The sequence below is a fragment of the Quercus suber genome, unplaced genomic scaffold (assembly GCF_002906115.3).
Source record: "Quercus suber isolate HL8 unplaced genomic scaffold, Cork oak 2.0 scaffold_185, whole genome shotgun sequence".
Lineage (NCBI taxonomy): Eukaryota > Viridiplantae > Streptophyta > Magnoliopsida > Fagales > Fagaceae > Quercus > Quercus suber.
Window position 1 is genome coordinate 946,990 of NW_027069643.1, and position 14,628 is coordinate 961,617.

General features: G+C 36.9%; 1 protein-coding gene and 1 long non-coding RNA gene across 6 annotated transcripts; one reads left to right on the forward strand and one right to left on the reverse strand.

Annotated features, from left to right (window-relative positions):
- Positions 1-498: 498 nt before the first annotated feature.
- On the forward strand, positions 499-4,957 carry LOC111996449 (uncharacterized). 5 transcript variants are annotated; one of them, XR_002881248.2, is made up of 5 exons: positions 500-720; positions 974-2,126; positions 2,575-2,684; positions 3,949-4,084; positions 4,177-4,957. It is a non-coding gene; the product is annotated as an uncharacterized LOC111996449 (long non-coding RNA). The 5 variants fall into 5 exon arrangements; XR_010630958.1 differs by lacking the exons at positions 3,949-4,084; positions 4,177-4,957 and adding an exon at positions 3,719-3,942; XR_010630956.1 differs by lacking the exons at positions 3,949-4,084; positions 4,177-4,957 and having other exon boundaries at positions 499-720; positions 2,575-3,125.
- A 6,108-nt stretch (positions 4,958-11,065) lies between these two features.
- On the reverse strand, positions 11,066-11,698 carry LOC111996479 (uncharacterized). The gene has a single exon (XM_024028471.2). It carries the CDS (start codon positions 11,696-11,698, stop codon positions 11,066-11,068), a length of 633 nt encoding a protein of 210 aa, XP_023884239.2.
- Positions 11,699-14,628: the final 2,930 nt, after the last annotated feature.

The following is a 14,628-nucleotide window of genomic DNA, read 5'->3' on the forward strand; positions in this document are numbered from 1 at the left end:
CATAAAGTTGCCAAAAAAAGACAAAAAATTTTGGGATGAGAGGGGTAGAACTAGAAATTTGTATTAAAAAAACAAACAAAATAGTAAAAATTTGCAAATAATGGAGGGCATATGAAAATTGAATACATGGCATTTTGACACTACGCCGTCCAAGACAAAGAGATGTGAGGAAGCTTGTGCCTCGTAAATTTTGGGATATGGGTTTTTTATTTATTTTTTTATTTTTTTTTTAAGGAGAAAAGTACTAAGTCTGTTGTCTGTGAATATTAATCCATATATATAAATATATATATAACTAAAGCCTTTGCTAGCTCTACAATGTTTCATATTATTTTTTTATTTTTAATTCTTTTTAACGTTTTGTTATATTGAAATTTATCAATTTAACTTGCCCAACAGTGTACAATAATACAACTCCCCCATTAGCCTTCACGTCACCTTTTTTTTTTTTTTTTTTAAAAAGAAAATTCTTTTTAACATTTTATTATTATATTAGAATTATCAATTTAAAACCCTAATACAAGTATACGACTCCCTCTTCAGCCTTCATGTCTACACCCTACAACCTCTCTGTTTTCTCATATACGCTGGCACCCCAAAACTCAAATCCTCCTGCCACCACCGCCACCATGGATCACCACCACTGCATCGATTTCTCTTTGCCTCTCCATCGTCGCTCAATCCAGCCCATCATATTCTATGTCGACAAATTATTTTGAGGTAACTAAAACATGTTTTTTACTCTCCTTAATTTCTATATATTACTCTCTCTCTATCCGCTTCAATTTTTCATGGAATTTTGTTAGTTTGTGGCTATGGGTTGCTCTAGATTTAAGTTTTTTTTTTTTTTATTTTTTTTTTTTTTTTGTTTTTGTTTTTTGTTTTTGTTTTTGTTTTTGTTTTCATGGAATTTTGTTGGTTTGTGGTTGTGGGTTGCTTTGGATTTAAATTTTTTCTTTTTTTTTCTTTGCAGATTTCCATGTTTTCTTCTTCTTCCTTTGTTGTCAAATCTATGGCAAAGAAGAATCATGAAATTTTTGTAATTAGATTTTCTTTTTCCTTTTTTTTTTTGTATGCAAATTTTATTGGATTTTTGGTTTCTTGGGATTCTTCTATTTGGTTTTAATTTTGGGTTTGTTTTAGTTGATCTATAGTGTTTTTCTCATCTTCATTTTACATTGGTTTGGATTTTCTTTTTCCCTTTTTTTGGTTATGCAATTTTTATTGGATTTTTGGTTTCCTGGGATTCTTCTATTTTATTTCAATTCTGGGTTTGTTTTGGTTTGATATATAGTGTTACTGTCGTCTTCATTTACATTGGTTTTCCCTTTTTTATAAATTATTATAATCTTTGGGTCTTCTTATATGATAGCCTATGGAATGTTATGTTGGAGCTACCGCTATTTTGGATTTTGTGGGAATTTTTTTTGAAGGTTGGGGTTGGTGAGTATAGTTGTTTGAGATTGCTGAACATGTGTTTGAGGTTGGGGTTATGTTACCAGGATTTGCTATAGCTCAGTTTGTTGTATAGTTTATAGTGATTGGTTTGAGATCTCTAAATGTGACAAGAATTATCTGCGAAGTTGTGAAGTTTTGTTTAATGGTGGGGAGCAGAATTTTGTGTTGGGTAGGAAGCGTTTTTTTTTTCTCCAACTTAAATGAATGACTGGCTTTTATGTACTACACCTATTCTTTGAACTTGCTTTCAAGTTTCATATGATTATATATATATATATATATATATTTTAATGGTGGACAACATTGAATCTTGTCTATTTCAAGGAGGGATATATTATGAAAAAATTAAGTCATAGAAAAGGGACAGTATGTTTCTTAAAATTATTGCGTTTAGTTTTTGAGTTTGAAAAAACAAAAGTTCTGAATTTATATTTCTAAAACTCGATAATAAAAAAATAAATAAAAAAACACAAAATCTTATTTGATATTTGTAAAACCCAATACATAAAAGCAGAGCCCTTCTCCTTACTCCAGAACAAAGACCCGCAGCCCATTCAGACTTCAAAGTCCTCCGTTCTGATTCTCCTTCTCAAGCTCACTTGGCATTCAAATACAAAGAATTTGCAACTGAAGGCAGGATTCTCTGATGAGCAAAATTTGAACCCAAGGTAAGAATTCGGATTCGCTTTCAATTGAAGACCTACTTATTCTGTTATTATTTTCTATATATTGCTCTTTCTCTCCACTTCAATTGTTCATGTGGGTGATCTACTTTTGGTGTTTTGGGTTGCTATGGCTGAATGTTTTGCCTTAACAGGAGGAAGTTTCAGTATTTAATCATCTTGATTTAACTTTGATCTTATATTTTAGATGGGTTATTTATTTTTTTTGTTATTAATATGAGCCTCTTAGCGTACCAATTACTTGCATTGGTACCATTAATGAATTCCCAATAGGTTTAATTCTTTTTCTTGGTGATGGGTTTCAAATTTGCTACATAGAACGTTTGGTCTTTGTTTTCCTTTTTGTTCTTGAAACGATATAATAATTTCATTGTTAGATGATAGTTGGAAATATTTACAAATTTTCAATTAGTCCAGAAATTTGATTTTCCAGGTTCCAGGGATGAAGGAGATCAAGATTTCAAAGGCCAATTTGATGTAAGCCATGGCTTTTGTGATGGGTGGAATTCAGAAAGCCTGCAATGATATGTAAATCTTTCAATGGTATCATATACATAATACCAAGTTTTGTATTTTTATATTCCCAGTATTTGATATATTGTTTTAACCAATCCAGTTGATTGTATTAGTTGTAGTAGAGGTTGACTATTATGGTCAAATGGGAACCATAGGCATGTGGATGAAACTCTGAAGTTAGTAGTGAATTTGGTGCAAACAACCTGTACACTTGCTATGGAATATATGGAAGCTTAGAGAAATAATCAGTTTAGATAGCCTGTTGAAGGGTGTACACGACCTCTATGGATTTGGGGCTTCAAGCAGTTGAGGTAGAGTGTGAATTTAAAAGTCCAATAGATTAAGTAAAGTCAGTTGGACCTACCAATTTGAGCATTGGCCACATCCTTCCTTAATGATGTTACACTACTTCGTAGTTGGTTCTTCTATTAGGAATTTATTTTTCTCTTATGGCTTTCCTTGAACAAATAGACCAACAGAAAAGATAGCATGTGAAGCAAAGAACTGGCTAGGTTTGCTAGACAATGATGTATTGGATGGAGTAGCGTCCCCCATGTATTAAGACTCTACTAAATAGTGATATACCTGCTAAAAAAAAAAAAAAAACCTCAGATTTTTTTAAAATTTTTTTATTAAAAGTTGTGCTATTACCCCAGTATATTAAAAATCACTACTCTTGTTTTAGTTTTAAAGTTGTAATATCTATTGGACATTATAGTATTTTGTGTTTCAATGCATTAATATTGTTCTTTTTTTAAAACAAAAAAATTGTCATATTTGAATGATATCTTGAATTATCACTAACTATATATGGTATATTATTAATGTCATCTCTTATTTGTAAGCATTTCATTTAATTATATAAGTTATTCCAACTAAAATAAAATAAAATAAAATGAAATGAAGACTTGAAATAATATTTCAAACTACCATAAATAAATATTCAATATAAACTAAAATTTTTTCCGTGTATCGCACGAGTTAGCGACTAGTATTATATTAATAGATGATATAATATCTGGCTTTTTAGATCTGAATAAAAACAATCCCTTTTGAACCAGCGGATAGGTCCATAATAGCACTCTACACGTGGTTCCACGCATGCAACCCAGTAGCCTAACCCCGACTCTTTACACTTTGTTTGGTTGCAAATGAGGGACGAGAAAAGAAATGAGTAAAAGGAAGGGAACGTGAGAGAAAAGAAAAGAAAGTAATTTTTAAAAATTTTTTAATGTCTAAATCCTCTCATTGGTACTGGACGAGCTCCTCTCCTTTCTAATTCTTCCAACAGAGAGTTTCAACAAGGGAGAGCTGGATATGCAGCTAACTTCGTTGAGCAGGCTCTACTTCTTGCCCGAGACATGGAGGAGCTCCTGAATTTGAAGAAGCATGAAGTGTTCCTTACTCTAAAGAGAAACTTGGCTATGGTAAGTTCCCGTGTTCGAGCTCCAAACTCATATCCCTTCTTTTTTAACATAATCTCTTGTTCTTCCTTATATATATATATATATATATATAGGCAGTTCAAGTTTCCCACGTTGCTGAAGAGTGGGTGGACCATGCCATTTCCAAATCCAAGGAAGAGGAGTCATGCCAAATTGTCGCCACTAAGGCTTAGACTGACATTGAGAAGAAATGCAAGGACTCCCTCTTTAAGTTAGCTGAAGCCAAGAGGGAAAGAAAAAGTGCTGAAGCTGCCTTGGGGGGGTGTTAAGAGATGGGCTGAGGAGCAACATGGTCTACTTCAGAAAGTTGAGGAGGAGTTAGCCATTGCTAAAGAGAAGATTGAACTCCAACGAAAAGAACTAGAAGGGAAAGAGGTAGAACTGACCAAGGCTTAACAAGCTGCCTATGAACTAGGGCAAAAAGAGACATCGGCCAGCCTTACCCTCCAAATGAGAGATTTAGGTCGACAGTTCTGCCACCAAGTTTGGGCTAAAGCCCTCAATGCTATCAAGGTGGACTCATCTTTGGAGCTCAGAGATCCATCAAAGATTGTCTACCCTTCTGCTTTTAGGGGCAAAGCCAGCTCGTCCACCCAGCGGCAAGCTCTACCGAACCAACTTCTCAACCTCCAACTGAAAAGGAAAGCCACGATAAAAGGCCACTGGAGAAAGGGGACAAGGCTAGGGGGTAAAAAGAAAAACTTTAGAGGATAGGATAGGCCTTTTGAAATCTTTTGTAATAGGAGCTCCAATTTTGTTATTTAGCTTACTTAGTAGGCTTTTCTACCTCTCTTTTTTGTATTGTTTGTCCCATGATTATTGAATGATGAAAGTTCTACTTTTATCTGACTGATACTTACTCGTATTTGCATCATGTCCTTTGTTTTTTTGTTTTTTTGTTTTTTTGTTTTTGTTTTTTGTTTTTGTTTTTGTTTTTGTTTTTTGTTTTTTTTTTGTTTTTTTGTTTTAGTTTTTTTTTTTTTTTTGGTTTAAAGTGCATGTCCATTTTTTGTTTTTGTTTTTTGTTTTTGTTTTTGTTTTTGTTTTTTGTTTTTTTTTTGTTTTTTTGTTTTAGTTTTTTTTTTTTTTTTGGTTTAAAGTGCATGTCCACCACACTGTATTGGTTATAAGTCTGTTGATTCATTTCAAGTGTTAATTTACCCAATGCATGTGATCCGAGGAATCAAACTTTTCCGAGGTTCTGTTTAACATTTAGTCATTTTCTCCTTTTGTAAGAATTTACTCAAGGCATGTGACCTGAGGAGTTGAACATGACTGAGATTCTATTTAACACTTAGCTATTTTTTCCCCCTTTGTAAGAGTTTATTTACCAAGGCATGTAACTCGAGGAGTCAAACATGGCTGAAATTCTGTTTGTAAGAGTTAATTTAGCCATTTTTTCCCATTTGTAAGAGTTGATTTACCCAAGGTATGTGACCCGAGAAGTCGAACATAGCTGAGGTTTTGTTTAACACTTAGCCTGAGCAAAACAAATAATACAAAGATGCTGGTAAGAGAAAAACTTTAAGAGTAAGACAAAAATTGAATAATTTTAGTATGATTCATTAATAATAATATTTTCATAGGTTATTTACATTCCAAGGCCATGGGATAGTGTTTTCATCCAGGTCTTCTAAACGATAAGCACCTATTCCTGCCAAGGTTTTCAGACCCAGACTGTTCAATGAAACGTAAAAGGGAGAGGTTCAAGGTTTTTAAGGTAAGACCGAGGTCGAACCGTGATGACGTCATAATTATTTTAATAATTTATTGAAATATAAATTAATATTTTAAATTAATATAAGTAGAAAAATGAACTAAAATAGTCCAAATAAATATAGAAATCTAATTTTCAAATGTCTTTTTTATATCATAACTTTTATAAGGCAAATAAAAAAATATTAAATATTAAGCAAAAATAAATATATTTTTTTTATAAAACTCAATATTGTACTCTTTTAATCTTTTTATGAGAACTTATGTCTAAATTATCTCAAGTTATGCTCAAGCCCATTTGATTATCCAATAAATTGTTTCATGCCAAAGCCCATTTGAATATTCAACTATTTATGAAAATTTTTAAAATAAAAAATAAACAAAAGCTAAAAGAGTGGCCGGATAAGGCATTAAAAAATTGATTAAATAAAGAATAAAGTCCTATAAAATTTTGAAAAGAGAAGTTGACACTTGACACTTGACAGCATGTATTTAGTTAAATTTTAAAAATAAAAAATAAACAAAGGTTGAAGAGTGGCTAGCCAAACCATTAAAAAATTAATTAAACCCAATAAAACTTAAAGAAGAGTGGTTGACAGCTTGCATTTAGTGGGTGACAGAATGCAAGTTGTCAATCACCTTCAAAAAGCCCAAAAGACTATAGAGTTCATTCAAAGGAAAAACGCAGAAGGGAAAAACTGCAGAAACAACAAACGAAAAAAATGCAGAGAAAGAAAAAAAATGCAGAAACAGCAATCGGCAAAAACACAGAGAGAGAGAGAGAGAGAGGGCGAGCGAGACTGAAAAGAAGAATAAGAACAAATAGTGGTGCGATCTCAATGTCTGAGGTTGAAGCTTCATCAATTGCTGAGCTGTAAGTACCCCAAAAAAAAAAAAAAAAAAAAACTCTGAATCACTGAACCCGCAAAAACCATGACAACCATCCACAGTTTTCAAACCCGTGAGGTTGAACCACGGGTCACACGGTTCACTGAGTTTTTCATATAGGCCGGTTTTTGAGGTTAAAAGGACCGTTTTGGTGAACGGTTTCCGGTTAACCCGGTCGGACCGTACGGTCCGGTCCGGGTTTCACAACCATGATTCCTGCCATTAATGTTATACAATAGGGTCCTTCCCATTTAGGCTCTAGTTTTCCCCATGTTAGAAACCCGGTGTTCCCTACAACCTTTCTTAAGACTAGGTCCCGTAGTACGAGCGCCCTTGCCTTGGTGCTTCTATTGTATCCTTGTCTAAGCTTTTGTTGGTAATGAGTTAGTTTAACAGCAGAAATCTCCCTCCTCTCTTCAGCCAAGTCCAGGTTAGTAAAGAGGAGCTATTCGTTTTTATTGCTATCGAACTGGTCAGTTCTTATCGTTGGGAAACCCATTTCTAAAGAATTGACTGCCTCGGAGCCATACGTCATTGAAAAGGAGGTCTCTCTAGTTGATCTCCTCAGTGTGGTACGATAGGCCCATAGGATAGGGTAACTCATCTACCCATCTGCCCTTTGCTTCATCCAACCTCTTCTTTAGCCCGTCCATAATAACCTTGTTGGTCGCCTTAGCTTATCCGTTGCTTTAAGGGTAGGCTCGAGTAGAATATCTATTTTTTATGCCTAACTTATAACAGTATCTTTTGAAAGCCTTGCTATCAAACTGGAGACCATTGTCAGATATAATAGTACGTGGGACCCCAAATCGTGTGACGATATTCCTCCAAACGAATCTCTTTACATCCTGGTCTTGGATATTAGAGAGGGGCTTTACCTTGACCCACTTAGTGAAGTAATCAAACCCGATAAGGAGCCATCTTTCATTTCTAGTTGCCTTTGGGAATGGCCTAACTATGTCGAAGCCCTATTGTGCAAAAGGCAATGGACTAGTAAGGGGATTCAGGGTCCCTTCTAGCTGGTGAATATTTACGGCAAATCTCTTGCACTGATTACACTTTCTAACATAGTTTTGGGCAAACTTTTGCATGCTAAGCCACCAATATCCTTAAGTAAGAGCCCTATGTGATAAAGATCTTCCTCCAGTATGACTGCCACAGATTCCTTTGTGGAGCTCTTCCAGTTATGCTTTTACTGCCCTATGATGAACACATAATAGGTACAGCCTAGAGTACGATCGTTTGTACAATTTCTATTCTTTTGAGAGCTAGTACTGTGGTGCTTTTCTTCGAATTTTTTTGGCCTCAGTTTTATCTTCGGGCAGTGTACCATCCTTCAAGAGTGATACTATTGGGTCCATCCAGCTCAAGCTGACATGTATTGTACTTACTCCAATTGGGACTTGGTCCTCCTAACTGGATGCGGTCTTCTACCATTATAATCCTTGGTACACCTTCTCCTAATAAGGTGGCTAAGGTTGCTAACGAGTTAGCATGGGCATTCCTACTCCTGGGAACTTGCTTTATAGAGAATATCTCAAAGCTCGATTGTAATTGTTTTAGTTGGCTTGGGTACCATTGCATCTTTTGGTCTTTGGCCTTAAATTCTCCAGCCACCTGCCCCACACCTCTATGACCTTGCCTCCAAGTTTCTTTACTACATCTAGGCTCGCGTGAAGTGCTTCGTACCCCGTTTCATTATTGGTGGCCAGAAAGCTTAATCTCAATGACCTCTCTATGGTTATGTACTTGGGAGATATTAGAATAATCTCGACCCCAAAACCCTTCTGGTTGGCGACCCCATCCACGTATAATTCCCAGAGTAATGATCGTGTTGTCATCGTGATTGTCAGAATTCCTTTATCAGGTGTACCTCCCTCCTCGGTGCCATCCTTTTCCCTTCCTTCAGTAAACTCAGTAACCAGGTTGGCCAAAATTTGCCCCTTTTCAATCGTATGGGATAAATATTTAATGTCAAATGCTTCTAACATGGTTCCCCACTTTTCTACTATTCCTGTATAGTCTGACCTCTATAGCAATGCTTGTAAAGGAAGCTGGGTGAGGATGATGACTGTATGTGCTTGAAAATAATGGGGAAGCTTCCTTGTGGCATGTATGATGGCCAAGATTGCTTTCTCCAAGGGCAGGTATCAAGTTTCTACCTCTTGAAGAGACTTGCACACATAATAAATGGGCTTCTACACCCATGCATTTGTTTGAACCAAAACTAGGCTCACTACATGGGCTGTGAAATGTAGGTGTACAAAACTTCCTCATTCTTAGGTCTGGACAGGATTGGTGAGTGGGCCAAGTACTTCTTTAACTCCTTAAAAGCTTTGTCACACTCCTTAGACCAAGCAAAGTCTTTCCATTTGTGAAGTAACTGAAAGAATGATCTACAATGATCAGCTGACCGAGAAATGAATCTATTCAAAGCCATTGTTATCCCAGTTAGTCATTGTACTTCCTTTGGATTCCAAGGCAAGTGCAGATCATGATTAACTCTAATTTGATCAAGATTAACCTTGATTCCTCAGTGGGTGATCATGTACCCTAAGAATTTTCTTGATCCTACACCAAAGGAACATTTAGAACACCTATTTGCTCTTTACCACCATGTCATCTATGTAAGCTTCTATGTTCTTGCCTAGTTGAGCTTCAAACATCCTTATCACCATTCTTTGATAGGTGGAACTAGCATTCTTCAAGCGAAAGGGCATCAATTGATAGTGGTAGTTCCAAGTAAGGGTCAGAAATGTTGTCTTCTCTTGATATGGCAGCACTAGTGGGATTTGATGGTAGCCTTGGAAGGTGTCCAAAAACTCATTTGAGGGTGACCAAACATTGCATCGACCAGTTGGTTAGGGGAAATGGAAAGGGGTCTTTGGGAAAGGCCTTATTAAGTTGGTGAAATCAACACAGGCCTTGCATTTTCTTGATTTCTTCTTGACTACTACAATGTTGGCTAACCACTCGGGGTAGAAAACCTCTTTGATTGCCCCTGCCTATTTGAGCTTATTTACTTCCTCCTTTACTACTTTAGCATGCTCCTTAAAAGACCGTCGAGACTATTGCCTCCTCAGTGTTATGGCATGGTTCACATTAAGGTGATGGCAAATTAATTTTGGATCCATTCTCGAAGCCTCATACATGTTCCAAGCAAAAATGTTTAAGTTATTTTTCAAGAAGACCACCAATTCTTCCTTTTTAGCCAAAGGTAATTGCGCTCTAACCTAGAAATATTTATCATTATTTGATCCGATGACAATCTTCTCCAATTCCTCACACTACAAACAAATCCTCGCCGTGCTATCCAAAACCTCTGACACTTCAACTATTGATTGCTTTGATATATGGCTTAAATTAGGTAGATTCTTTTGCAATGACTGGTGCCTAATAGCTGCCACCATGCATTGCCCAGCCATGGCCTGACATCCCACTAACTCCCCAACATGTTCCTTAGTCGAGTACTTCACTTTCATATGCAAAGTAGAAGAGACTACCTCCATAGCGTGGAGCCATAGCCTCGCTAAAATTACAGTGTAGGGGGAATAGGCATCGACCACAATGAAGTTTATCTCTACTACTTCGTTACTCGTTTGCACCGGAAACTTAATCATTCCCTTGGGGGTCACGGTTCTCCCATCAAAACCTGCCAAGGGGGAATTGTACTTGCTGAGGTCCTCAGGCTTTAGTCCTAATCCCTTGAATAGGTATGGATACATAATTTCAATCCCGCTTCCTTTGTCTACTATCACTCTTTTTACATCAAACCCCACAAATCTGTAGTGTAACCACAAGGGCATCATCATGAGGTTGGAAGGTACCAATCTTATCAGTTTCTGAGAAGCTAAGAATTGGCTCCTACTCTATCTTAATCCTCTTGGACTTTCTGCCATACTCTTCTACCCCGGGCAGAGGTGAAATGGTCATTATCCTAGATAAAGGGCTAGCTTGCTTGTTTAGTGCAGCAAAAATAATGTTGATGGTTTCCAATGGTTGACATGGTGCCACCTCTCTTTGGTAACCCAATCCTGTTGGCTCCTCTTGGCTGAAGGGTTGATGTGTGAATTGTTTCAACTTTCCTGCCATGACTAATTGTCCTAATAAATCATGCAAGGTCCTGCATTCCTCGGCTATATGATCTCAGTCCTGATGATACTAGTAGTATAGGTTTTGATTCCGCTTAGTGGGGTCCCCATCCATCTTATTGGGCCACTTGAAATATGGCTTATCATTTATTTTCTCCAATACTCTATAAATGGGTTCCTTGAACACTAAATTAACTGTCGAGGTGTTGTGTTGTGGAACCTAGTTGAAAAATTCTCTCCTTGGCCGACTAGGATCAAACTTGTCAGACTAAAGACCTCGTCGCTCGAGTGCGAAAACTTTTGCCTTCCCTTTTCCCTGCACTTGGTTATCTCCAACTCTTCTATGCTTGTTGATGCAATCCATCAGTTGATCTTTATTCTGAGCAAGCTTTATGGTGAGGGATTTCCTCAGGTCTGAATTCATAGGAAGCCTTACTTTGAAGGTTTTGACAGCCATGTCCTCAAAATCCCCATTGATCTTATTGAAAAGCTCCCAATACCTATTTGAATTGGTTTTTAAGGTCTCTCCCTCCCTCATGGCTCTGGAAAGCAAAGAATCTAGAGGTCTAGGGATCTTGTTATAGGTCACAAACCTAGCCTCGAATGCCTTGGTCAGCTCCTCATAGGATCCTATCAAGCCTTCCTCCAATCCATCAAACCACCTTATGGCGATGGGCTTGAGGCTTGAAGGGAACACCTTACACATGCGAGCCTCATTTCTAGAGTGAATGTGCATCTTTTGATTAAAATGGCTTACATGCTCCACTGTGTCAGTCCTTTCGTTGTAAATTGTGAAAGTTGGTTGGGTAAAACGATGGGCGAGCTTGGTCCTCTCAATAGGGTTCGTGAAAGGTGACATGGAAATTTGGTGTAAGGCCTTGCTCATAGCGTCATTTCCCATATTCCTAGGGGTTGAATTTTTGTTCCTTCTTTAACGATTTCCTTCTCCACCTCCTGAACGAGAGGATGTGGTAAAAGATTCGCTTGGAAGGGTTCTGGATATTTGCTGATAACTCTCCCCTAAAACTAGAGCTTTGGCTAGTTGAAGGGGTTTTATCTTTCTTGGTATGCTCTCTACGTCAAAGTTTCTTGTGCAGATGATCAAATTGATCCACACGCTGAGAACCACAGATTCTTCTCTGTCACCCCTTCTATAACCATGAGCACCACTTTCATCTCTTATAGAGTTTGCCATTTTTACCACCACACAAGAGACAACAAGGAAAAAAATTCAAGGTGACCCGTTCCCACAGATGTCACCAATTGTAGAGGAACAAATATCAGTTGCAAACCCTGAATGGGCAGAAAGTTGATATGATATAGTTTGATACAATTAATTTGTAGAGAGTGGATGTAGACACTGCATTTTGTACCCCTTATAACTTGGGCCCCCGTTCCCCAATGATGCTGAATTCTAAAACCCAAGGTTGGTTTAGGGGCCAATTAGATGTTAAATTGACCTGAGAAATGTTAAAATGAAAAATATAACTTTTAATGAGCAAATAAATCAATTTTTGGAAAAATAAGGCCAAGGAAATCCTCACTATGCACATGCAAGAATTGGCATGCGCATACAGCTTTCTACATGCGTATGCAGGCCCAATCTTGCACATGCATAGCGAATTCAAAAAACTATAAAAGGAAAGTTTTCTACATTAATTTTGAGAGTTGGAATGAATCCCACATCATCTGGGAGTCGTTCCAAACCCCTATTTTCACACTATAAGTAGTCTTACATGGTATATTTTCAAAATGCACAGAAATCCCACGAGAAAATACTAAGATTCACTAGAAATAATGAATCAAAGAGGGAGTTTTTCACAAAACATCCTCAAGTCAATTTTCTTTTGATTAGGGCCTTTTCAGGCCTTGATCATTGAGTTTAAATTACTAATCACTCTTTTATTGAATTGTGAATAGATTTGACTGAGGAGAACGGTAAAAAATCAATCTTGAAGTGCTTTTTTTTGAGGTATTAATTTAAACCTTTCTTTTCCTTTTCTTTTCTTTTTCTATGTTTTAATCTTTCTGTTTGCCTTAGTTTCTTGTTATAATATGCTTTAATATGTTTACCTAGCTTAGTTTTATATGGTTGTATGTTTTAAAATCCTGTTAGGATGTTAGATTTATCGTTTTGAAGTTTTGTTATGTTTTAAGGGTTTTTTAGGCAGAAAGCCACGTTCGCATAATCTTGCCTGCACACGCAAGCTTGATTATGCGCACGTAGGGAAGTTCATGTGTGTGCATAAACTTGCCCAAAAACCCTAGTTTTCATTTATCTATTTTTTCTTTTGCTTTCACATGTACGCTTCTATATAGGCTCTTTTCCATATTTTTTTTTATGCTTTCAAAGCTTTTGTTTCACATATTTAATTGCTTGTTTGCTCTAACATATTAGAATTAGGGTTATCTTATGTTGTTTTATTTTAATGCTATGAACATGCATTCACATGCTCATGCATGATGCCATAAGTGCTAAGTTGTTGCAAGGTAAGTGAGGTAAGTCATGCACTCGTAATGTACGTGCATTTGTGACATGACCTTGCTTAGGTTTGATGTTTTGATCGTGTCCTTGATGCTTTGGTTGATAACATGATTTATCTTGTTTCCATCTTGATTCAATGATTCATATGTTTCTGCCTTGGATAAGATATGATGAAATGATGATAGTAACATGCTAGGATTTATGTTAGGAGATGCCATGCTAGATGAATGTTAGGATCTATGATGTGATGATATGCATGATTAGATGTATGGTTGGCTTTGCTTGATAAGCATGATAGATGTATGATTATGTCTTTTGGGATGTTTGTTGCCATGTTGAATGTTAGATATATGTTAGTGCGTGTGTGAGTTAGAATAGCAATATTGAGTATGCTTTTAATAGGGTTAAGACATAAGACACAATGATGGGAAGGCAACCTTAGGGTTGGACGGTTTTGGGTGCCTAACTCCTTCCTAAGACCATACCTTAACTCTGAACCCATATCTTTGGTAGTAACATCAAAAGCTCATTGCTTGAAAGGACGTTATATATATGGTTCCTAGGCCATTGTAAAAACTAGATGGCGACTTCCCCCTTGTGTCCATAGTGGCAAGTCCACTGGGGATTGTGAGTTTAATTCCTATGTGTCCTATGTCCTAACCTTAATAAAGGCTTATTCAATATTTGTTTGCACACACATCACACAGTTCTTTTGTCCCTTAACCTTGGTTGGTGATGAGTGGGAAGATGGAAGGCTCCATTCGAGCCAAGTCTTTCAAAGTTCATCCCACCAACTCACAATGTGTGCCATTACCTATGATGGGCTTTAAGTACGTTAATGGTATGCCACCAATCTAGAAATGTCCACTTAGGCCCTCAGTTGGAATCATGGCCCACCTAGTTGTGGGTGACCTACTTATCTATCCCTTTAGCCTTAAGGAGCCTACCCACTCTTAGAGAGATCCTAGATCCTATCAAAAGAGGGTTCCCTTTTTATATCTTTCGTTTGTTCAACCATATATCTTGTGATCACCTAATTCTAAAGGACAAATAAAGATGTAAAAAATGGAAGGATGACCCTAAAGTTGTGACATACCCTAAGACCAATGGGATAAAAGAAAAGAGGTTCTCACATGTAAGAGGCTTATCCCTATATTCAAGGTATCTCTTAACATGAAAGGTTCATAAGACCATAGCCTACTATCGTAAGCCCAAATTAAAAAGCCCTTTTGAAAAAAAGAGGTCTTTCGGCCTAAGATAACGAGTATGCTATGGACTTAGCATCCAAAATCCTACAAAGTCAATATGAATTTCCCCAATCTTGGGCCTCTTTGTTGTATGCCTAG